This window comes from Nipponia nippon, unplaced genomic scaffold, assembly GCF_047370975.1.
Source record: "Nipponia nippon isolate SJK-2023a ecotype South Korea unplaced genomic scaffold, ASM4737097v1 scaffold_26, whole genome shotgun sequence".
Lineage (NCBI taxonomy): Eukaryota > Metazoa > Chordata > Aves > Pelecaniformes > Threskiornithidae > Nipponia > Nipponia nippon.
The window spans coordinates 476,884-502,936 of record NW_028262343.1 but is presented as its reverse complement, the minus strand read 5'-3'; the positions used below and the strand labels follow the sequence as shown (position 1 = coordinate 502,936).

The following is a 26,053-nucleotide window of genomic DNA, read 5'->3' as shown; positions in this document are numbered from 1 at the left end:
TTTAGTTCTCTGGATACATTTAATAACTGTGATCTTGCAGTTTGAGGAAAATTAAAAATCAAGAATAATTTAATGCAATGCAGGAAACTGCAACTGAGACACAGTTTTCTGATCTTATCAAGCTTTCAATAGTAATATCTGTTGACCAGTACTTCATTGAGGAAGTGAGAAGGTAGAGGAGAAAAGATCATATTGTATTACCTAAAAGTGGAATCCTGGTAGTGAAGAAAATTTCTTGGTCTTAGAAGTGGTCTGCTTATGCCTCAGAGCATGTCATATGGAAGAAATGTTCAGTGTAGGAAGTATTTCTCATACAAAGCATGTGTTTTATGCTATGTTCTGTATTACATGTATTCACATGAATGATGAATGAGCAGTACAAAGACAGCTTATTGTGTGTGTATTGTTTATTTAAACAGACTTATAAAGAACACTTAGAAGGCCAGAAACACAAAAAGAAAGAAGCAGCATTAAAAGCTTCCCAGAACACCAATAACAGCAGCACTTCTGCTCGTGGAACTCAGAATCAGTTGCGCTGTGAGCTTTGTGATGTGTCTTGTACAGGAGCAGATGCTTATGCTGCCCATATCCGTGGAGCCAAGCATCAGAAAGTAAGAACTTTCTCTTGTCCTTATTATACAAGTCAGTCGTATATTTCTTCCCATCGTTTTTTCTCATCTTAGAGAGGAGAAAATACACAGAAACTTATACTTCTTTCTGTAAAGAAGCAATAACTTTTAAGTTATATTGTTTTTGGGGGGTGTGTGTGTTTTAGTGATATTGATGTTTCTGTTAAAGCTTCCATAACCTATAACAAGTTCATTTTTTATAGTTATCCCAGGGAGATCATATTATGAATTTCTCTTTATTCTTATAGGTAGTAAAGTTACACACAAAACTTGGCAAACCCATTCCTTCAACTGAACCAAATGTGGTTACCCAAGCTACTTCCTCAACATCCACATCTGCTTCCAAACCAACTGCCTCTGCTTCAAATATAGCAACTAGCAGTAGTACTGTGAACTCCTCTGTTGCATCCTCTGCAGTGAAAATTCTTACTCCCACGGCAAACGCACCACTTAACACAGCATCCAACAACAAAACATCTTCAACCGCTGCTAATATAGCTGTAAAGAAAATATCTACACCGAAAATAAACTTTGTTGGCAAGTACAGAAGTCAGTCTTTAATTTGAAACCTAACCTATTCTATATTTTTTTTTAAAGATCTTAGTGCAACAAATGCAAATGTATTTAGTTAACTTTATGCATGAGTAACTGTATGTTCTCAGAGAATTACTGATAGGTGAAAATAAGAATGTGTATAAAAGTTTTGCTTCACAATTTATGGTGTTTTCTGCCCTGTTGTCTCCACCTGACCTTTCTTGGAGGCTTCTCCCACCTTTGGTTTCTTATGTAGTAGCTGTTGGAGTATTGCAGTTTATAATCCAGTTGGTCCTAACTTCTGTTTACAGCCTGGGCTGTTAAGCCAACCTGCAGTAGATTGGCAGTTGATAACTGGGCAACTGAAACATCCTTGTAACAGTGGAAATCTAATGATGGAAACTTTTGAAATAAGCATGACAGACATTTAGAGATAGGAAGCAGTTGTTCAACAATAAGCTATCGTGCTCTTGAAGGAAAGACCTATGCAGTTGCAACACAGAGTGTACTACCTTTGTTAGTACAAACATTATAAGGTTTTGAAGTACTTTTTTTGGATCCATTTACCAAAAAAAAAAAAGTGATGACAAAAAAAAAAGAGATGATTAAAATATATTTGCTGAGTTGTTCCCATTCAGTTCTAGTCCTATCTCTTTTGAAAAAGCATGAAAATGATGATGAAAATTGCAACTATATAAAGCAAAAGTTTTTCTCGCTAAAATAAAAAACTGTTTAAATAACTTGTTGTTAAACTTTTTTAAAAAAAACTTCAATTGTATTTAAAATGTTTAAGTTTTAACTAATTTTAAAAGACTGATAATGCTTTGGCCAAAACATTGATACTTGCAAATAGTCTTCAGTTTGCACATCATGTGTAATCATATTCTCATTTTATGAAAGTTAACGATTTAACTTTTTTGATTTGTAGGTGGTAATAAGCTTCAGACAACAGGAAGTAAACTGGAAGAAATGAAATCAGCTGAAAGTGTTAAAACAACAACCGCTGCTACAGTACAAACACAGGAAGTAAAACTAGACACAGCAGCTGAACCAGTGACTCCTACGACCCTTGCTGCCTTGCAAAGTGATGTCCAGCCAGTGGGCCATGACTATGTGGAGGAGGTATGGATATGAAAATGTGGATTATTTTTTAACTATTTTAGTGAAAATTTATTCAACATGAAACAATCACAGAATGGTTGAGGTTGGAAGGGACATCTGGGGGTCCAATCCCGCTCAAGCAGGGCCACCTAAAGCCAGTTGCCTAGGATCATGTCCAGGCAACATGGCTTTTGAATATCTCCAAGGAGGGAGACTCCACAAGTTCCCTGGGCAACCTGTGCCAGTGCTCAGTCACACTCACAGTGTAAAAAAAAAAAAAAAAAAAAAAAAAAAAAAAGTTTCCTGATGTTCAGAGGGAACCTCCTGTATTTCAGTTTGTGCCCATTGCCTCTGGTCCTGTCACTGGGCACCACTGAAAAGAGCCTGGCTCTGTCCTCTTTGCACCCTTCCTTCAGGTATTTATATACATTAATAAGATCCCCCCTGAGCCTTCTCATCTCTAGGCTAAACAGTCCCAGCTCTCTCAGCCTTTCCTCATAGGAGAGAGGCTCCAGTCCCTTCATCATCTTTGTGGCCTTTCATTGGACTCTCTCCAGTATGTCCATGTCTCTCTTGCACTAGGGAGCCCAGAACTGGACACAGAACTCCAGGTGTGGCCTCACCAGTGCTGGGTTAGAGAGGAAGGATCAGCTCCCTTGACCTGCTGGCAATACTTTGTCTAATGCAGCCCAGGATGCCATTTGCCACCTTTGCTGCAAGGGCACATTGTTGGCTCAAGTTCAACTTGGTGTCCACCAGGACCCCCCAGGTCCTTTTCTGCCAAGCTGCTTTCCATCTGGGTGGCCCCCAGCATATATTGGTGCATGGGGTTGTTCCTCCCCAGGTGCTGGACTTTGCACTTCCCCCTGTTGAACTTCACAAGGTTCTTGTCAGCCCATTTCTCCAGCCCGTTGAGACCTCTCTCTCTCTGAATGGCAGTGCAACCCTCCGGCACATCAGCCACTGCTCCCAGTTTTGTGTCATCAGCAAACTTGCTGAGGGTACGTTCTGCCCCATCATCCAGATCATTAATGAAGATGTTAAACAGGACTGGACCCAGTATTGACCCCTGGGGTACACTGCTAGTTACTAGCCTCCAACTAGGTTTCATTTTACCAATCATCGCCCTCTGGGCCTTGCCATTCAGCCTGCTTTCAGTCCACCTCACTAATATGCTTATCCCGCCCATACATCAACAGCTTGTTTATGAGGATATGTGAGACTGTGTCAAAGGCCTTACTGAAGTCCAGGTAGACAATATCAACTGCTCTCCCCTCATCTACCAGGCCAGTCATTTTGTCACGGAAGTTTATCAAGTTGATCAAGCACGTCTTCCCCTTGGTGAAGCCATGCTGATTACTGATGATGATTTTCTTGTCCTTAATGTGCCTGGAAATGGTTTCCAGGATTAGCTGCTCCATCACCTTCCCAGGGATTGAAGTGAGGCTGACTGGCCTGTAATTCCCTGGGTCTTCCTTGAAGATAAGAGTGACAAGGCATTGAACCTGCAAAGGCTTGTGCATATGTTTACATTTTTGTATTGTGAACGTTTCTTTTACGCTCAGTGGGGCATTCTTCATGTGGGTGGCATGAGATATGTGGATGAAGTCTGATGTAAATTTCATCATTTGCAGGTTTGTAATTATTCAACTCAATATGTTCAGACTTGAGTTTAAAGCTCTGTACTCTTTGGAATGGAAGAACTTTGTTCTTTATTCATTACCAAACACAATGGTGTGTCTGTCAGAACTGAAAGTTTGATTTTGCCTTCTTTCAGTTACTGTGTGAACTTTTTAGCATGTTTTGAGATGGGTAGACGTTATTCAGTGTCACTGAATTAGATTAATTTTTACATCGGCTTGTTTTTTTTTTAAAAAAAAAAAAAAAAAAAAAAGCCAAATATGTTATACCTTATTTTCCAGGTAAGAAATGATGAAGGAAAGGTGATCCGCTTTCACTGTAAACTTTGTGAATGCAGTTTTAATGATCCTAATGCCAAGGAGATGCACTTAAAAGGGAGGCGGCACAGACTTCAGTATAAGGTTAGTAGAAATGCTAATGCTTCTATCTGAAAATCCACCAGATGTCAGCTGACTGATTACACATTCTTACATTTTAAAGACTAGTCAAAAGTAGGTATTCTGAGTAAACAGCATATAAAAAAGCTAGAGAAATATATTTCTTAGGGAGTATAGTCTTTAAAGTAGTAATACAGACTGTGAAACTGCATTTTGATTTGGTTTTTTTATTAAACATTTTGAACATTGCTTTCAGGCAACCTTTGCAACATTAAAATATTGTACAACATATGCAAACAACAGTAGGTGCTTTATGTCATTTACCATGAATTTCAAATAGCGTAAAATAGTAGTGCTCAATGTTTTTGGCAGGATAAACCACATAAACCCTTTGTGGAGACATTTGAGAAACAAGTGTTGCAGACTTTTAGTCATGAATGGAGAGACACCTTTACTGACATATGGTGTGCGTTTTGATTATTATAAGATTCATAAAATCATAGAATACCGGGTTGGAAGGGACCTCAAGGATCATCTGGTCCAACCTTTCTAGGCAAGAGTACAGTCTAGACAAGATGGCCCAGCACCATGTCCAGCTGAGTCTTAAACGTGTTCAGTGTAGCGGAGTCAACCACTTCCCTGGGGAGATTATTCCAATGATTGACTGTTCTCATTGTGAAAAATTTTCCTCTCAGTTATATAGGAAGAATCTACTGTGGTCACAGGAGATACAGCAGGCCTGCATAATCATGAAAGGGATGAAAGAAGAGAAAAAATTGCCAGAAAAATATACTCAGTAACTCATGATTATGCCCCCTGTATGAGGGACCCTTCAGGACAAGGCATCAGGAAGCACACTGTAGTTAAGATAAAATTTTTTTTTTTCAGGCTATAGAGTAGTCATCCTGCTACAGAATGAACAGCATATTACTTAGTATTTTATGTAACATTTTAATCTTAAATTGCTTTGTTCTCATATAGTTGAAGAGGGAATTCGTGCTATTTGTAATATGTTGCTATTTCTTTCCTTTAAAATACTGGACACAGATTTTTCTTCTTCAGCTATTCATTCAGTGCAGTTCTAAAACTGCATTTTACTCCCCTCTATTTTATCGTAGACCAGTAGTGTGTGTTAAATGTGTCAGAAGAACTTCATAACCTTGAGATGACAAGAGGCAAACCAACATTTCATTCATTATTTTTCTGAACTAGAAAAAAGTAAATCCAGACTTACAAGTAGAAGTAAAGCCCAGTATTCGAGCAAGAAAAATTCAAGAAGAGAAGATGAGGAAACAGATGCAGAAAGAAGAATACTGGAGAAGGCGAGAAGAGGAAGAACGCTGGAGGATGGAAATGAGGTAATGCATTCTGTTTTATCAATGAATGAGACAAAGCTGCAGTCGGATTATCTAAAACTAACTCTGTTTCTGTAGTTACTTATTTTGAATACTTGTTTTGGGAACTCTGTACTGTCTTGTTTTAAATTAAGTTGTCATTATCCCTCTGGGTTTTTTATTTGGTTTTGTTTGTTAGTGTTCAATCCCTCTGAGGAATGTAGACTTACTATAATTATTTGCTATAAATTCAGGCCCACTTTCAAAATAACCATTCATTTTAGTTACCCTCTGGTATTTGCTCATGACTCCTAGAAATGAGTTAGTGAGGACATCCAAGAATTTATTTAAATGGTTGGAAGTATTAACTGCTATATAAAGAGAACACTTTGATTGATGCACTTCAGGCGATATGAAGAGGACATGTACTGGAGGAGAATGGAGGAAGAGCAGCATCACTGGGATGACCGTCGCAGAATACCAGATGGAGGATATCCTCATGGTCCTCTGGGCCCTCTAGGCCTGCTGGGAGTTAGACCAGGAATGCCTCCTCAGCCCCAAGGACCAGCTGTGAGTTTCTTAACTTGGAGGGGGGGAAGAAATCATACTTACCAGGAGGCACAGTTAAGAACTATAAATTATTCAGTGCTACTTCAGTTGTCTTCAGTGTTTCTTAATAAAGGATTTGGAAAAGTGAAGAGAAAAAATTATATACTAATGAAACTGTGTAAACGGACCTGTCTTCCAAAATAAGTCCACTTATATGACAAAAGGATGCCTTGAAGACAAATATTGTTTCTTCTGAAATACAAGTCACTCTGGATTTGTGTACTACTTTTTATTTAACTGCATTATACTTTATTTATTTAATTTTGGACAAATGTATGGATAAAAAGTGGTTGGATCATCAGTCCCAGAGGATAGTTAGTGGTGGGTCATACTCTACCTGGAGGTCAGTAACAAGTGCAGTACCACATGGGTTTATTCTGGGATTTGTCTCATTAGCACCTTATCAATGATCTGAAAGGTGATGGAGTGAGTGCACACTCATCAGGTTTGCAGCTGACACAAAACTGAATCGGTTCAGGGTGGGGAGAACAGCTCACACCTTTGAGGGCAGGACTGCCATCCAGAGGAACCTAGGCAGACTGGAGGAATGGACCAACAGGAACTTTATGGAATTCTGCAAGGACAGATGCCTAATGCTGCACTTGGGAAGGTATAACCCCTTGCACTGAGGGGCTGGGAAGTGACAGGCTGGGTAGCAGCCCTGCTGAAAGGGACCTGGGGTTCTTGGCAGATAGCAAGCTGAACGTGAGCCAACCGTGTGCCCTGGCAGCAAGGAAGGCCAACAGCATCCTGGGTGATATTAACAGGAGCGTAATCAGTAGATAAAGGGAAGTGATCAGCTTTCATTAGACCCAAATTGCAATACTGCATTCAGTTTTGGGCTTTCCAGTACAAGATAGATACTGATAAACCATAGCAGATTCAGCATGTGGGTGCCGGGGTGGTCAGGGGTCTGGAGTGCGTGCCCTGTGAGGAGAGACTTGAGGGATCTGGGCTTGTTCAGTATGGAGAAGAGAGAGCTTCAGTGGGATGTAATAGCTTTCTAATACCTGTGCATTATAAAGACAATGGAGCCAGGCTCTTTACAGTTGTGAGGGGGTGAGATACAACCAGCTTAAGCTGAGACAAAAGAGATTCAGACTGAATACAGGAATTTCCCCCCACACACGCACACAGATGTTGTGCAGCTTCCATCTTTGGCGGTTTTCAAGAACCAACTGAATAAAGCCCTGAGCAATATGATATGGTCTTATAGCTGACCATGGTTTGCACAGGAGGTTGGACTAGAGGACCTCCTGAGGTCCCTTCCTATTTGAATTCTTCTGTGATTCTATGAAAGCAATCATGGATGCTTTATTTTGCAGCAGTATGCAAGTATTTCCCAGTTAACAGAAAGACAACAGATATTTATGTTGGGGAGGTACTTTTGATCCTGGGATTTCATAATTTGTTTATTTTTGATACATTTCATGTTTTTTCAGACATGATTGATTGTGACCAGCGTAAGTTGTTAAGGACACTTCAGTTCATGTTTTGTTACGTTTCAATGATTTGAGGTTTGAATATTCTGTTGTTTAGCCACATGTTTGGTTTTTGGTCGCATATCATCTGTGAACTTGAAAATGTACACGAATTTCAGAAATGTGCTTTTTTTGTCTTTTTAGCCTCTGCGCCGCCCTGATTCCTCTGATGACCGCTATGTGATGACCAAACATGCAGCTATATATCCAACAGAGGAGGAACTTCAAGCAGTCCAAAAAATTGTTTCTATTACTGAGCGTGCTTTGAAACTTGTTTCTGACAATATGACTGACCATGAAAAAAGCAAGAGCAAAGAGGGAGATGACAAAAAAGATGGTAGTAAAGACAGGTATTTTTTTTTAATTATTATTTTTTAAGAATTTCATCACTTGTTTCTGAAGTCATTTTATGTTTTTTCCTTGCGCTGTTACCAATGCTTCCAGGGATTCTGTTCTTTTTGGATTTTGATATGGCATATGTCACTATGGCCTCGAGTATATGGAATACTCCTATTTTATTTCACTTTTCTATCTTCAGGATTAGTTTTATGGTTTTTATATTATTTTAAACGCAACTTTTAACTATAATTCACAGAGCTTTGAAAGGAGTTCTACGGGTAGGCGTTTTGGCTAAAGGTTTGCTACTCCGTGGAGACCGAAACGTCAATCTTGTTTTGTTATGTGCTGAGAAGCCTTCAAAGATGTTACTCAGTCGTATTGCTGAAAGTCTTCCCAAACAACTTGCAGTAAGTAGAATTTAGATTTTTGGATTTGAATTTTTGTAAAGATACTGTAAAAATCTGTCCTCAAGTCAAATGTCTGCAGGGCTGACTGTGCTGCATTTCTTAGCTCAGGTTCAGTTTCTTTTCATTTTCTGAATGTTTCTGTCTGAATTCAAAACATGCAGCATAGTCCCTGCTTTCTGTATATTGTGTCCATACAAGTGTCTAGGTGTTTCTGTTAGTGGTGTAGCATCAATCATCATTTAATAGGTTTCATTTAACTGGGAAATAGAAGTGAGCAGAAGACAGACTGTTATCCAGTTACCGGCAGCGACAGAGGTAATTTGTGCAGTGTTACAGGAAGCTTGTGCTGCCTGAAGGTCAAAGTTCTCCATTAATGCCGGTCTGTTTGTACTTATGTCTTGTTTCCAATTTGTATATGTCAGTGCTTTGTAGTCCCACAAGTAGTTAACTAAGTCTTGTGGTGGTTTCTTTTGGGTTTGTTTTTTTTTTTTATTTGGCACTTAAAAACCATCCCAGAAGCACATACAGTCTTAGACCATTCAGCAGAATTCATATAAACCATTTGCTGTATTTCTACAAGAAATGAAAGTACAGAATAAAGTCTTTAGCTCTAGTGCTCTCTAGTGATCAAAGCCTGCCCACCATCATTATAGAATGCTTGTCACAGCATTAGTATTTCAGTGCAGTCTGGTAAAATGCTCAGCAGAATCAGTGGCATGGTAGAAGCATTAGCAGGATCGGATTAATTAGAAAATAATCTTGCGTTTGCTCTTGTTTGAAATAACAGAACAGAAGAAAACTTAAAAACTGCACATCTTGGTCTGGCTTTGTGGACAAGTCACTTGTCCCTCTAGTTTGTGAAGAAGGTGATAGAGGCACCTACAGCTTCCTTTTGGGGGTATTTAGAATTATTAAATCTAGTTGCAAGAAGCAATTCTAAATAACCACCTTGTTACTCTTACATTCCCTCCCCCTCCCCCCCCCCCCCCCCAGTATTTAGAGGATGTTGTGACAGCCAAGTATAGAACGTGCCTACCAGTACCCATCCTGTAACTGCGAGGTCGAAGAACAACCACTGCATCTTTGTGCCTTTTTTAAAGGCTCCTATGTTCCTATGAGAAACATATCCAAATGGCATTTTAAGTGGCACCGAGGCTTTTCTTTATCTCAAACGCTGTCGAGATTCTTGTTATGTAATTTACTTAGTATATGAATTTCCTTTATGGGTAGTTTTTTTCTTTTGCATGCTTGGTGGCTGCTGTGTATTTTCATTAATGATTTGGAAACAGTATGCAAGTCCATACATATATATATATATATATCTTAATTGTGTGTACTGTTGTTTCTTTGAATACAGAGGTATCTGCTTCATATAATTATATTACATTTCTGTCTTTCTATTAAAAAGACTGTTGAAATCTATTTTCTTCCCCATATTTTTCTTGGCCACATGCTAATAGAAATTTCTGTTTCTCAATATTTAGGTAATAAGTCCTGAGAAATACGATATCAAGTGTGCAGTCCCAGAAGCAGCAATAATTTTAAATTCATGTGTGGAACCCAAAATGCAAGTTACTATCACACTGACATCTCCAGTCATTCGGGAGGAGTACATGAGGGATGGAGGTTGGGAAGTTGTTAAAGATGTTACTTCTTTCTCAACTGTTTTTATATGTTTATCTATTCTGCTTAAGATGGCATTAAGGTCCTAGAAGGCAACATGCTGGCACAACTAATATATTTGATTGAAACCTTGTTTTTCAACAACCAATCTCGATAGAGAATAGTTGGTTAAAATAAATGCTTATATGATGCATTTATTTAACTTTTAAAAATTCTAACTTTATGTCCAACCTCAGCTTTCTGGAAAAGGTACAAACTTGATCCCCCCCCCCCCCCCATAAAATTATGTGGAAAACTAAGTATTTTATTAGCAAGTGGCTATAAACTGGCTTTCTAGAGCAGTCTTGCCCTAAGAGAAAGATTGTATGGTTTTAAAAAAAAATCACAGGTTTTTAGGTTTAAACTGGATCAGTATTACCATCACTTACACATTCCAAATAGCAGCGCCACTTAAAATGCACTTTTATAATAATTTTGATGGTAATGGTGCTTCTAACTTTAAAAGACGATGTGATTTTTTTCCAGCTCTCTGAGGTTGCTTTTTGGTCTGGAGTGCTTTCTGAGTATATTTAGGCTCCTGGTATTACAGTCAGTCTTCTATCCAACTGGCAAACCCAGACTAGTACAATAAGAAATGGCTTTGTCGTTGAGCTGAAGCAGAAGGTGGAGCTTGTAAATCAAATTACGTTTCTGAAGTTCACAGTTTCTCTGGTGCCAGCAATGTTGCTTTAGGGTCTGTTCTGTAACACTTTCAAAGCTCCAAAAGCTTTTAAGCCAACAAGCATGATTAATGTCTGCAGTACATTGGTTCTTTTTGTTTACGGGTCAGATAAAATTAACTTTTGTTTCCTTTTAATCCTGTATTTTCATAGTTGAAAGAGATCATGGCAAACGGTTCTGGTGTTTGACAGTGAACCTACAGATAGGAAATCTGAGGCTATCTTAACACTTCTCATATGCAGGTTGAAAAAATTGTATGTGTGTATGTATACATGTGCTTGTGTATATACGTATTTATATAAGCCACAGAGGCTGCTTTTATTTCATCTCATCATTACATGCCCTCTAAAATACTTGAGGTTTTTATATTGCATTAGTAAATGTTCTGTAGCTATGACTAGTGCGTTGTAAGCAAGCTGTGTTAACAAAGTTGTCCTACATAATCAGAAAGAAAAATTTCAAGATACATTCTCTAGTTTGGATGACTTCTGAAGAGTCTTTAAGAGTGCTTTGTACATGATTTTTAAGCTGTGCATATTATTCCTAGCTATAAAGGCTTCGTACATGTACTGTCACACCCAATCAATTCTACTTGTTTTTTGACAATCTAAGTGTAACATGACTTGGTTTGTCTGTGCTGAATCAGACTTCACATATTATTTAAGTTCATAAAGAATACTTTAACTTAAAAATTAAAATGAAGATTATTAAATTACATTAACCATTAAATGAAGTAAACCTTAAACACCATGTTTATTTCTTAATGTACTGTGCAAAAGTGCAATATTGATTCCTGCCACAATACTCAATTTCAATTTTCTGGCCTAAAATTCTATGATGTATACTAAAAAGAAAATAAATTTCGAATTACTATGATCAGTCCCTTAATTTATGCCACCTAAAGGAAACAAATCTGTATTTTTGTCTGACCCACACTTGAGTTAAAATGATCCTTGTGAGTTTATTCACTGCTGAATGCAGTACTGCCTATAGGCAAGCAAAATCAAGTTAGATTTCTCTTCAAGACACTGAGCAGTATAAAATAAATGTGCAGAAAAGTTCACTTTTGAAACTAGAGCAAATAGAAGACTGAATTGCAAATTATTGCAGCAAAGAAGGCCTTATTATGAAGACTGCTGCTTATTTGCTGCAGAGTAATAGTATGTGTTTGTGGTTTTTCTTACTGCAGCTTCTCATGCTCTGTGTCTTACAATGGTTTAAAGTTTTCGTTGGTTTTTTTTTGTTTGTTTTTTTTGTGTGTTTTTTTTTTTTTTAGCCTGCTTGGGGAGCTAGTTCAGGTGATAAGGAAGGCTTTACCGGAAGAACCAGTTTGAGTAAAGATGAGACTGAGACTTGCACGTGGAGTAGAATCATGTTTGATGTGTAATAATCCCATTACATGATAAAAGGCTAAAAAAAATACAGTGTGAAATAAAGTTGTTAACCGCATAGCTACTGTTCCTTACAGTATTGTGCGTTTTGACAGTTTACTGAATCTGATATATTCAAAGTGCTCTAACCCCTGCTGTGGAATCTTTCCTTCAGCAAACGAAGTGTACATACTTATAAACACACATATTTGTGCGCGTGTCTTTTTTTTTTTTTTTTTTTTTTTTTTTTTTTTTTTAATCCTTAGCTAACAGCCCCGGTCCAAAGCCTTCTAGCAAAGGGACTTGATTCCTGTCAGGGGTTGCTGCCAAAGACATCGGAAGGATTTTTGACCAAGGTTTTCTAAAGCTCAGTGTCACACCTGCCATGCTTTACAAAGGAGGGGGTTTGGATGCATAGTCCTAGCATCTACTGTTATTTTGTGTAGTTTTTTTTCTTTTTGTCTTTGTCTCTTTCCTAGAATTAAGCAGTGTTCACACTAGTCTTGAAATAGTTGACTGGGTAAAAGGTATTTCACATAATAAAACTTACCAAAATTGATATACCTGTTAACTTTTAATGAAGAGGTAGTGTGGACACAGCATGTCTAACTGAAGATTAACCCCTTATATTTAGTCTAGTAATAAGTTATATAGGGTCAGAATTCGTGCTTCTGTTTTGTAAATTAATTCAGTTTTTTGTCTTGGCTTAACAGGGTGGTAGATTAGGCATCTGAATTTAGTTAAATAGTCTTTAAGGGGTTAATCCTGAAATGTGAAACAGATGCAAAAATCCACAGATTAAGTATTACAAGAGTTTCCTTGATACATTTTTTCAGTCAATGTATTCTCAGTGCAATAGGTGCCTTGCAACTTCTGACTTAGTCTTTTTAAGTTTCAAGGGTATTCATACGATATCTATTAGTAGCACATTTTAGATCGACATTTCCAGCACTAAGATTCTCTTCTGTGCACTTAAACTGTAATTCTTTTTAGTAAAATTATTTTCCAAATTGAAGTTTTTCAGAGCTAGAAGTAATTGGAGTTTCAAATTATGTAGTGAATTATTGTGATAAAAGTTTGCATAGTGTCACCTATTTGCATATTAGTTTTAGAAGAATGTAAATAATGGACTGATTAGGCTACTAGACCCAACAGACCCATATTTTTATTTTTAATTTCTCAACCTTACTTTGCCTCTTTTTTTCCTGCTGTGGGTTTTCTCTAAATGTACTCCTTGTCTTTTATATCCAAGTTGTACTTGTTTCATCAGTTATCTTACCTGGCACCTCTCTTGTATAAGTTTTTGGGGGGTTTTGGGGGCTTTGTTTTATTTTGAATGAAATACCGCTTTAATTGTCTTCATTTGCTCTGTAAATGCCTTGTTAGTGCAGTTTTTCTTCTTTCCACTTTAACATATAGTCCATAAGTTTGAATATCTGTGTGAGAATATACCTATGTTCTTCTCAGCGTTGTTCTTATTTTGAAATCCTCCCCCTTTTAGCCCTGTGCAGAGCAATGGGACTAGCCTATAAAAAAATGCCCAAATCTGAATGTAGTACTTCAGATTAATGATTATACTGCAAAGTTGTAGCACCATGTTCATTCATGGCTTTTTAGTTCTCTGTATAGTAAAGTATCCTACTATTCATTTTACATTTGTGTATAAATAGGTGGTTTCAGAGCTGTCTCTCTGCAGCATTCCTAGAAGCTTCTCCTTGCTGGCATGTTTCATGAGACTCAAAATATATATGTAATGCTACCAATATACTTTGTCACTAGTCATAATAGCTATTTTCATAATTAGTAAAACAAAGAACTTTTAAAGCTGATCATTGCATTATATCCCTACAATTTTTAAGTAAACCGAAGATACCATTTCATACTGTTCAGTGGTTCCAGTTTCATTGATTAAACCACTTCCAAAAGGGCCTTGTGGTCTTTTTCTTTTTGGTAACAAAGCAATCAGCTTGGTAATTTAATTAATCCTTTTCTGAACATTTCAATATACAAGAACTACTGTATTTTCTTTATCTTTCAGACATTCTGCTTTGTTTTTTAAACTATTCCTTGCTTTTCTTTTTCCTGCTGAATCTTAAGTAAAGCTGTTCCTTTTCAGATCCTTCCTTGCATCCTAAATGATGTTGGAGCACATATATCATGGGCTGAGGAATTTATTTATATGAGTAAGAGAGAGGGTACTAGAAAGTAATGGAACTCTCTAATACTGAAGAGCATTTCACATTCCTTTAGTCAGGTTTTTTAAAGCAAAATAATTTCCATTTTAAGTTTAAGGTATGATAAAAATAACATCGTTACTAAACACCTAGTGCTTTTAAGATTTTTTTTTTTATTTTTTTTTTTAATACTTAGTTTTTCTTTTAAAGAGTAGGTCCCAAATAACACTACAGTTACAAAAAACTAAGTTTGAATATTTCTACTTAGTTAAAGTGGATTTTTGTGTTCCTTCTGTCTTGTGTTCTCTGTGCTGGTGCACTGTGTCCAACCATCCTTCCTTCAGTCTTTAATTTTAGGGGGTATGTGTTTTTCCAGTGTTAGCTTAAATAAAGTACTACTATGCATTGCATAATCTGCAATGCATTCAAAAATAACCTGAGAGCTAAAGTATAATATGCTCTTGATCTTCATACTGGGTTGATGCCCTAATCCTAATTGAATGGCTTTTATTGAACATTTACATTTGTTGTTCAAGTGTTTAAACTTCAAATGGCATGTGTGACATTGAAGCTACTTTAAGGAAGTGTCTTGCTCACCTGGTCAAACACCCATTCCTCACTGCATTTTGCCAATTCAATCCATTTTAGATGTAACCTCGGGTATGGTGAAAGACCCACCGGACGTCTTGGACAGGCAAAAATGCCTTGACGCTCTGGCTGCTCTACGCCACGCTAAGTGGTTCCAGGTTCGGAACATCATTTTACTTTCTTCTTGTAGCCTTATGAGAGATTAGTTCAGTTGCAATATAAATGTTTAACTGTGTGAAAACACTCAGCATTGTTCATGCTAATAATACTTAATATTTTTCTGGTCCCTAAATTTAAATGTAGAAGATTGAGTATGGAGGAACTGCTTTATGCAGTTATTGCTCACTTGACATTTTTTTTTTTTTTCCTGGTCATTGAGGAGGCGATGTTGAAAGCTTGACTCGCTTGGGGTGATCATATGTTGTATATTTGTTATATATTCCATAAGGCTGCAGAGTAAATTTGCTTTAAATAATGGAATATGTGTTTAAAGCTTTGTGTTTAGATTTAAGACTTTTTTCCTATTTCTTTAAGTGTATTAAGTGTAGGGAGTGAAAGGTGAGAAGCAACTGTTTGGTTTAGTGACTTTGCATTCTGGCAAAGGCACAAAAAAGAAACCAAACAGATTCCCTTGACCTTTCAGTCTCTATACCTATTTCTTAGACCTTTACTTTATCCTTTTTATTTCTAATATAGAAAGATACTGTATTTATTGTTAAAAGTGAACATAGGTCAAAGTGTACAGGGGATCAAGAAATATTATTCTTGTATAACCTGTGCACTTTGACTTCTACCACCTTAAATTACTAACCCTGTATAAAATACTGCTGTAAATGGAAGCTCATGGAATAAAGTTGTAGAATGATTTGTTTCAATCTTGTATCTGAGCTTCCATTGAACAGTGGTGTTTTAGTCTTTCAACAAATCCTATTTGCTGTAGGTGCTGGGATTAATTAATTTGATTTTTGTATTGCTCTCAAGGCTAGAGCTAATGGTCTGCAGTCCTGTGTGGTTATCATACGTATTCTTCGTGACCTCTGTCAACGGGTTCCAACTTGGTCTGATTTTCCAAGCTGGGTGAGTAATGTTCTTTTGAATGAGTCTTTTTAATGCACATGGTACTGCAAGTAAAGCATAGGAAAGCATTACTACAGTTTTAAAATGTAGACTTTTTCAAGGAGTAATGTAGGGTTTTGTTTGGTCCCCCGCCCCCCAGCAAATTATCCAGATTCCCTCTAAAAATTTAATTTTCTGAGGTTTTGTCATTTGGAGCTGGAATTTGTTTTCAAAAGGAATTTTCTTGTTCTTTTGAATTCTTTGTGGGTAGCATTCTTATTCTAGATTTTAGCATTTTTTTCCTTTTCTCTGTATAAAAGAATCTTTTTTTTTTTTTTTTTTTTTTCCTGACCACCTACTCTGAATTGCTTGGGCTTTACTGAAACTGATTGAAAATAATGTCAGCTGTGCCCAGATAGCTCTGTGATAACAGAAAGCCTACTTGAAAGAATAAATCACAGTAATTCCTGCGATCATTAATATATCCTTTCTTCAAGATGAAATATTACAGTGCTAGTCTGTGGATGTGTCACCATTAGCATTTTAATCAGTGTCACTTAAAAACAGATCTCTAGGTTGTACCCAGTTACCTCTCAATTCTTGCAGCTGAGTGTTCTTGGAAAATTTCTTTTACATTTACTATCTTAAATGATGCTCTCCAGGAGTGCATCTTGTGCTCCAAATATTAACAGATGTTCAATCTGTGAACTGGACAAAGTTAGTCTGAAACGTGTATATGTGGAGGTAAACTCAACTCTGACTGTTTTGTTTCATAGACCAAATCCTGTTGCACTGTGCTACTTCCTAATGTGGACTTTTCAGTTTTGGCAGGAAGAGTTCTAACATTTTCAAGACAGTTACGGTAGTTGGCATTATTTCAATGAGAAATGATTTACAACTGTACTAAGCTTGCAGACAACTTCATTAAATTACTTCTGATAATATTTACTGTTTCTGGAAAGAATGTGTAGCAGTCATTTATGTTTTTTAAATACTTAAAAAAAAAAGTTCCAGTTTCTATGCTACACTTCATGAAAGATATACTGTACAAATATAGCTTAAAAGAAGCTAAGAAGTGTGTTAAGTGCCCTCAGTATCACTATGATACTGAGTTGCCAAAGAATAAACCTTGGCATACTTTTAGAAAAGCATCCTTAGAACTATTGCAACACACAGCAGGCACATAGATGAAGAACAAGAAATGTTGCTTCTTATTTCTCATAATATCATAGAATGCTTTGGGATGGAAGGGACCTTTTAAAGGTCATCTAGTCCATCCCCCCTGCAATTGGCAGGGACATCTACAACTAGATCAGGTTGCTCAGAAGCCCCATCCAGCCTGTCCTTGAATGTTTCCAAGGATGGGGCATCTACCACCTCTCTGGGCAACCTGTTCCAGTGTTTCACCACCCTCATTGTAAAAAAATTCTCCCTTATATCTAGTCTGAATCTGCTCTCTTTTAGTTTAAAACCATTACCCCTTGTCCTATTGCAACAGGCCCTGCTAAAATGTCTGTCCCCATCTTTCTTATAAGCCCCCTTTAAGTACTGAAAGGCTGCAATAAGGTCTCCCCACAGCCTTCTCTTCTCCAGGCTGAACAGCCCCAGCTCTCTCAGCCTTTCCTCATAGGAGAGGTGTTCCAGCCCTCTGATCATTTTTGTGGCCCTCCTCTGGACCTGCTCCAACAGGTCCGTGTCCTTCCTGTGCTGAGGACCCCAGAGCTGGATGCAGTACTCCAGGTGGGGTCTCACCAGAGCAGAGTAGAGGGGCAGAATCACCTCCCTCGACCTGCTGGCCACGCTTCTTTTGATGCAGCCCAGGATACGGTTGGCTTTCTGGGCTGTGACAGCACATTGCTGTCTCATGTCCAGCTTTTCATCCACCAGTACCCCCAAGTCCTTCTTGGCAGGGCTGCTCCCAATCCCTTCATCCCCCAGCCTGTATTGATGCTGGGGGTTGCCCTGACCCAGGTGCAGGACCTTGCACTTGTCCTTGTTGAACCTCATGAGGTTCACATGGGCCCATTTCTCAAGCTTGTCCAGGTCCCTCTGGATGGCATCCCGTCCCTCAGGCATGTTGACTGCACCACTCAGCTTGGTGTCATCTGCAAACTTGCTGAGAGTGCACTCGATCCTGCTATGTCATTGATGAAGATATTGAACAGCACTGGCCCCAGTACGGACCCCTGAGGGACACCACTCGTCACTGGTCTCTATCCAGACATCGAGCCATTGACCACTACCCTCTGGATGCGACCATCCAGCCAATTCCTTATCCACCGAACAGTCTGCCCATCAAATCCATATCCTTCCAATTTAGAGAGAAGGATGTTGTGGGGGACCGTGCCAAAGGCCTTACAGAAGTCCAGATAGATGACATCCATGGCTCTTCCCTCGTCTACTGATGCAGTCACTCCATCATAGAAGGCCACTAGGTTGGTCAGGCAGGACTTGCCCTTGGTGAAGCCGTGCTGGCTGTCTCGAATCACCTCCCTGTCCTCCATGTGCCTCAGCATAGCTTCTAGGAGGATCTGTTCCATGATCTTCCCAGGCACAGAGCTGAGGCTGACAGGTCGGTAGTTCCCAGGGTCCTCCTTTCTACCCTTTTTAAAAATGGGCGCAATGTTTCTCTTTTTCCAGTCCCCAGGGACTTCACCTGACTGCCATGACTTTTCAAATATCATGGAGAGTGGCTTGGCAACTACATCAGCCAATTTCCTCAGGACTCTGGGATGCATCTCATTGGGACCCATAGACTTATGTATGTTCAGGTTCCTCGGGTGGTCGCGAACCTGATCTTCTCTTACAGTGGGAGGACCTCTGCCGCCCTGATCCCTGTCAAATGGTCCATTGACTCGGGAGGTGTGAGGAGAGAGGTTGCCAGTGAAGACTGAGGCAAAAAAGTCATTGAGTACCTCAGCCTTCTCCTCGTCCGTTGTTACCAGCTCACCACTTCTGCTTATCAGAGGGGGTACGCTTTCTTTAACCTTCCTTTTCTGGCTGACCTACCTATAGAAGCCCTTATTATTACTCTTTTTGTATTCCTCACCAGGTTCAGCTTCAGCCAAGCCTTGGCCTTCCTGACCCCATCCTTACACAACTGGGCAGTGTCCCTGTATTCTTCCCAAAATACCAGTCCCTGCTTCCACTGTCTGTGCATTTCCTTCTTGCCCTTTAGTTTGACCCACAGGTCATGGCTCAGCCACGCTGGCCTCTTGCCTTCCTTGCCTGATTTCTTGCACCTGGGGATCGAGAGCTGTTGTGCCCTATGGAAAGTGTCCTTAAAGACCTGCCAGCTCTGTTCTGCTCCCTTGTCCCTGAGGGCAGTTTCCCAGGAGGTCCTGTTGATTTAACTCCTTGAAGAGCTGGAAGTTTGCTTTCCTAAAATTCAGGGTCATGACTATACTCTTCACCTGACCCTTATCTCTCTGGACTGTGAACTCAACCAGTGCGTGATCACTGCAGCCGAGGCTGCCTCCAATCCTGACATCACCAATGAGCTCACTTACATTGGTGACCACCAGGTCCAGTACTGCATCCCCTCTGGTAGGGCTATCTATTACCTGGCTTAAGAAGTTGTCCTCCACGCGCTCCAGGAGTCTCCTAGATTGCCTACCACTTGCCGTGCTACTTTCCCAGCAGATGTCAGGGTGGTTGACGTCCCCCAGCAGGACGAGATCCTGAGAGTGCGATGCCTCCTGTAGCTGGAGTAAGAAGGCTTCGTTCAATAGGCGGCTCCCCTTGATCAGGTGACCTTAGCCACAAGGTTCCCTATCTGTTCTAAGGCACAGTCAGAAGGGAAGAGAGGTATGAAGCAATGTGGCAGGCCTAGCTGTGTCTCAGTTCTCTCCAAAAGTGCTTCCTGGCTTGCTCCTGGTACCTGATGCATTGCCAGTGACATGAATCAGCATTGAAGTCTGTGTAGTCAGTTGTTCTTTTGGCCTGTTGGCAAAGTCTTACTGACAAAAACAATGACAGAATGAAAATGGTGATTTTTAATATATGTAATTTTTGACAGTCACAGATGAAATTTCGTAGATCAAAGAAATATATTTTTCTGGATACAGAACTTCTGACTTGTATGCTAGAAGCCTGTTACAAGCCAAAGAGATGCCAGAGCTTTTAAAAAAGAGCCTAAGTAGTTGTAATAATAGACAATATTAGGAAATATAAACACAGACATTAGTATCAGCCTCTTTATATACTTAAAAATAAAAACTAAATTAGAAGGATTTTGTCAAGTTCCTACAAGTTAGAAGGAACTAATATTCAAGGTTGATTTCCCCCCCCCCCAACTTGAAATCCTGCCTTTCATGCACATAAACACCAGGGCATCATAATTCACATTTACCTAGGATTAAGTTGTGGACTTCAGTGTGTTGTATGAGGATCCGAAAGAACTAGACTTGAATAAATGCAATAATATGATCTGGTTTTTTCTTTCCTGCTGTATTTTGCTTCATACTTGAAAACAACTAAATTACTGTTGCTGAAACTCAAAAGCTTGATCCTGAGTGACACAGTGGGAGTACGGAAATACCATGCTCAAGAATTGAAATTTGTCAGTTAAATTGAGCTAAAATAGAAAGGAATGGGCACCCTTAGTGAAGGATTGTAATCAACACTGCCTATAGTTACTTGCATGCATTAGAATACACATTTACTCTTGGAAAATAAAAATAAAAGGCAGCATTTGAACAACTGTAAACTCAGGAGAGGAACCAAAAAACAAACTCCCAAAAAAACCCACCAAAACCCAAGAGAGAGACATTGTTTGAAAATGAAACTTGCCAAAGAGGTGGTATTGAAACATCCATCTATTTAATGCTGAAAAAGCTAAGGAAAGCTATTCTTTACTTTTGCAAATATCTTTTATAGGTTTTTCTGGAAAAAAGAGTCTAATAAAAGTAAACAGTGGAAATATTCACAGAAAAAAACTATTTAAAATACAGCTAATCATTTAAACCATTTTAACTAACATAAAATAATGTGTAAATTTTAGAAAACCTGTTTATCATCAAGGGTTTTTTTACACTTGTTTAACATCTGAGTTAGTGTTAGCCTGTATCCAGGAAAAAACTTCCTGTGAAGCACTAGTAACCACTTAAACGTTAAAAAGTCATTAAATTTTTAATGCTTTAAGTTTCTGTATTCTTGTAGAAAAAAAATAATTTCTCTGTAGCATCCTGTTAATTTCATTAGATGAATCAAATTCATCATTTCATACTGTGTGCTGTTTATTCATGTGGCTGCCAGATTCCGGTGACCCACCATGTTTCATGCTCTCTCAAAAAAATAGCTGGACAAATTGTCTACCTGCATATGTAGGCTACTACTGTATAAATTTCTACAAAACTTTTGGACAACTTGTGATGAGAAGCAGCATATCAGTATCAGTACTCAATGTTAATCTTGCAGCAGCTTTCTTTTTATTCATCTTTATAAAATGTCTGATTTTCTTCCATTTTAACTGAAAGCGTTCTGTGATGTGTAATGTTCTTCAAAATTCCAGTATCAAAAGTTCTGTATTGAACAACAGTAGTAGCTTTTTTCTGTTTTAATCAATCTTCTCAATTGGCTGGATTTTCTTATTGTTGGTCTAGGCTATGGAGTTACTTGTGGAAAAAGCAATTAGCAGTGCTACTGGACCACAGAGTCCTGGGGATGCACTGAGAAGAGTTTTTGAGTGTATATCTTCAGGAATCATCCTTAAAGGCAAGTTGCATTTGATCAGTGTCTTGTGTGCTTATGCTTAACTAATGTAAAAATCTGTAATCTTGGTTGAAATAAGGTAGAGATGTGTTACTAATTAGCCGAACCGTTGTAGGTGGTCCTGGCCTTCTGGACCCTTGTGAGAAAGATCCTTTTGATACACTTGCTGTAATGACAGATCAGCAACGAGAGGATATTACTTCAAGTGCGCAGGTAAGGAAAAGTATGTGTGAAGTAACTAAATTTGATGGCTGTTTTTTTTGGGTGGGGTATTTTATTGTTTTGGTTTTTTTAAATGGAGCTATATGGTGGACATGAATTTTCCTTTCCTTAGAATGTAGTCCAGTCTTTCAGATGATCGGTCTTAAGCTAGGCAATGAAAATGTCACGACAGAGGATGTATAATAGTGTTCATTTTTGCACTAAAATTAACGTATTTTCCTGAAAAGTTTGAGGCACTCCCATCTATATATATCTGTAAAGATGCTCACTCTACAGCAGTATGTTATTAGATTTAAAATTACATTGGCATTTAATATTTTATAAATAAATGTGTAAGTTTAATTTTTAATATTTATTGTATCCACTTACAGCATTGACCAGTCATGCTTGCGGCTTAAGAGGTTACTGCCCCTACCTCTTCATTTGATCCTTTTGCTAAAGATTACTAATGCATAATAGGACATGTGACAAGCCTTGGCTGCTTCAGTGCAAGTCCAGCAGCTCACACACATGTATATTATTTTTAAGCTAAGATGATGTACTTTGTACAGAAGCAGCAAATGTGACATACACATTTTATTGTGTTGACTTTGTTGGGGGAAGGAAGAGGGGATAATAAGAGCTAACGATAATATAATGCACCACTAATGTTCTTCATTAATTGTTTGACAAAGTACTCAAAATTGACATTTGTTTCTAACAGAAATATCTTCTTTCTACCCTTTTTCTAGTTTGCACTGAGACTCCTTGCATTCCGTCAAATACACAAAGTTTTAGGAATGGATCCGTTACCACAGATGAATCAACGCTTCAACATCCATAATAATCGTAAAAGGAGAAGGGACAGTGATGGGGTTGATGGATTTGAAGCAGAGGGAAAAAAAGACAAAAAAGATTATGATAACTTTTAAAAATGTTTGTCATCAGTGCTAATATCGAAGGTGATAAAAAGTCCATTTGTTGCCTTGCTTTTAAACAGACATCATAATGTCTGTTTAAAACATCCAAAACCAACTCGGTAATTACATTTGGAAGAGGACAACCTAGCTCTTCTGTGAGATTCTGGATATTTTAATGGATGTACTGTATCAGAAAAATTATGGATGGAAAGACTGCAAATGGAAACTCTGTTGTCATTGGAAAAAAAATAGTTTGAGGTTATTTTCCTCATTGCATTTTCTTTAAATGTGTTGCTAACTTTAACTTTTCTTTTTTTTTGTCTTTTTTATTAACAAGTGCGTTGTCTTCTTATCTTGACTGTATTTAATGCAGCATTTGTGCTTTTGTTGCTATGTGTATTTTGACTTTTTATTTAGAAGGTTTTTTTGTTTGCCTTTGACACTAGTTGTATAAGTTACTTTGTGTTAGATAGTATAAACTGTTCCCCTCCCAATTAATATTTTACAGAACTTTATTCTGTAAAGTGAGACTGCAGGATTATGTTGGTTTTTTTTTTCCTAAATGTGAAGGGGTTACAATACATAATTATCCTGCCATTTGAGTGCTCAGAATTAAATGTTTTTGCCAGTCTTGTGGCATTTGTCTCCTTAGTGTGATATAACAGTTTAATTAAGACAAATTTGTGTTAATCTAATCAAGTTTGCTGTTAGTTGTGCATTAGCAGTATAAAAGCTAATATATACAGTATGGTCTTGCAACAGTTTTAAAGTAGCTGCATAATTGATCAAAGTTTTGCATGATGTTTTTAATAGAGGGCTTTTAAAACTATCATTTTTGGTTAAATGTGTATGTCTTTGACTTTGTGACATAGCAAGGCCAAAAAATAACTTTCTGAATTTCTTTTCTCAATGTACAAGCAGAAGTGGGCATTTCCCATTTAGACAAAGTTAGTCATTCTTTTCAGTCAAGTTTGTTGATATGATATTAATGCCTCTCAGCCCTTAAAATAAATGTCTATCATATCAGTGCCTGTGAGGTTATTCCTTATAGCTATTCCTGTATAAACTTTGTGATTTTTTTTTTTCAATAATTAAAATTTTTAAAAGTGAAGTATTATTGAAAAAGTGACGGTTATCAAAGGAAGGAGAGAAAAAAAACCAAACAAAACAACAAAAAAACAGAAAATTATTTGATGTGGCCATAGTGTATGCTTATGTCTCTTTCAAAAGCTAAATATAGCAGTGGTGTAGTAAAGTTACATCATACTGTTGATGTATGCTCTGGTACATAGGTGTGATTTGTTGTCACAGCACTACAGTGGAATACGCAAATAAAAACTAAAATGTATTAAATGACTAAAATTCATTATATGCTGGAAACTGAAGTTTCGCTCATTCTGTTCAACATGTATTATGCTTTGTTGCAAACCCGTAAAACGCACAGATTAACGTAGACTAACATTCTGGTAACTACTTTATCGATGGCTGTAGGAGAGTATCACACATTACAAAGATCATTTGTTATTTCTGGTACAATTTATTAAAAAAACCCTTTTGTTCCATTTTGAGGTCGAATTCATCTTTGACCTTTTTAATAAATAGCTCTTGGAGTAGGGGGATGTTTTTGTTTGTAACACCTACTGTTAACAGCATAGGCCTGTGGAATAAAAATACAATATTTTAGAAAAATAGAGGGAGTCTTATAGAAAAAGTTTAATACAGTGTTCTTCAAGCATCAGAGTGCAATTTTAAAAGGAGTGGTTATTAGTGGTTAGCAAATAAAAGGAAAGCTTTCTCATTGTAGGAAAGATTTCTTACCAATTTCAGCATCAGAAATACAATAATTAACGTGTGCTTTAAAATTACTTTAAAAAAAGATTACACTGGTTTCTGTTGTCCAGCCTTGATGCGTGGCTCCAAGCGTGTGCTTGTTCTTAGTCTTTTTTTTTAAGAGGATATCTTGCTGCCATGGTGTCTAGTTAGCCATTACTATTTATTTTGAAAGCTACAGGTGCTATTCATGTGGCTAGTTCAACTCCATACCAAAGTTTCTTTCCTCATAAAGCAAACTTGTTTATTCAGGCATGTGACCCTAAAATTTAGGATTAAAAAGGTCAAAGATGTATTTGGGATTGCCTGTATTTTTGTTCTACTGGCTTTTAACCAGTTTCTGGATCTTTTGAACTATTGTATACTTAAAGTGATTCCACATTAAATATGAAGCTGTGACCATGATTTTTGCGCTGTGTGATGAAGAGTGAATTTGCAATTTGTTTCTGTTTTTCCTGCTCATTTTAATGGGCTATTTTAACTATGTAACTTCTGACTCTTGTTAAGCTAAGAAGAATAGAAAAACAAGGTTTTAAAAAGTACAGAGCTAGCTTTGATTTTAAATATTACATTGTGCACTTAGGAAGACAAAACTAAGACCAAGTAATCAATTTACAAACAAGTAATCATTTTAATATCCTATGTTTTGATAATGCTAGTGGCTTACTAATAAGCAGTTTGCCTTTTTTATTCAGCAATGCTGTGTGTTAAATCTCAAAGTGCCAGACACTTATAGTCATAATACACAAAAGAAATGTACATGGCAAGAATTTTCCCCTCAGTGCTCACTTCAGAGGAACAATTTGGTAAAATGAGAGCTGTTTTGTTTTGAAGCTTTTTCAAGCTTCGACTTGTCTGCCTAGTTTTTAAGTATGTCCTGTCTGTGAGCAGTGTGGTTTCACGTGGGTTCTTGTATAGAGGCATTGGTAGAAATGCAAGTCTGTTGGACACAGTTCATCAACTTCTTGCCCTATTATAAAATTCTGTATAAACTGTTAATCTTATAGAGCTATTGAATGTGATGGGTTCATTTGCTGCTTCTATTTTTAGACCTATTTCACTACTCAGAAGTGATTTAATAGTACTTAAAATTATTGTACCTAGCAACTTTCTGAGAGGTGGAATCAACTTTGAATATTCCTACAACAATTTGTATGCATATTTAACATTCTTGTTGCTTGTTGAATATCTACTAGTGACTAGTCTGTTAAGTACTCACACAATGCCAAATTCATTTTTTTATTAAACAATTAAGACTTGTTTGGACTACCCAAATAGACTTTATCAGCATAGCACTAGTAATAGGAAAAAAAAGAAATTAGGAGGTGTAATTTGCAGTCTCTTTTTTTCCACTTACATTGTAGGTTTACAAAGTACAGTGATAGATTCAACCAAAACATCTGTTTT

The 26,053-nt window shown here is 37.7% G+C and overlaps 1 protein-coding gene across 3 annotated transcripts in view; it reads left to right on the top strand.

Moving 5' to 3' along the window:
* Nucleotides 1-25,652, top strand: part of LOC148055125 (zinc finger RNA-binding protein-like) — a 47,031-nt gene extending 21,379 nt beyond the window's left edge. The window contains exons 7-20 of one of the 3 annotated variants that reach the window (XM_087762434.1): nt 420-611; nt 878-1,166; nt 2,092-2,285; nt 4,187-4,306; nt 5,495-5,640; nt 6,024-6,186; nt 7,851-8,056; nt 8,302-8,452; nt 9,937-10,078; nt 14,988-15,085; nt 15,909-16,004; nt 21,587-21,698; nt 21,811-21,908; nt 22,649-25,652. In XM_087762434.1, coding sequence (XP_087618560.1) covers nt 420-611; nt 878-1,166; nt 2,092-2,285; nt 4,187-4,306; nt 5,495-5,640; nt 6,024-6,186; nt 7,851-8,056; nt 8,302-8,452; nt 9,937-10,078; nt 14,988-15,085; nt 15,909-16,004; nt 21,587-21,698; nt 21,811-21,908; nt 22,649-22,828 — 2,187 coding nt within the window. In that variant the 3' untranslated portion in view covers nt 22,829-25,652. Of the gene's footprint in view, nt 1-419; nt 612-877; nt 1,179-2,091; nt 2,286-4,186; nt 4,307-5,494; nt 5,641-6,023; nt 6,187-7,850; nt 8,057-8,301; nt 8,453-9,936; nt 10,079-14,987; nt 15,086-15,908; nt 16,005-21,586; nt 21,699-21,810; nt 21,909-22,648 lie in introns of those variants that run through there. The other 2 variants (XM_087762433.1, XR_015705799.1) reach the window with 2 other exon arrangements.
* Nucleotides 25,653-26,053: the final 401 nt, after the last annotated feature.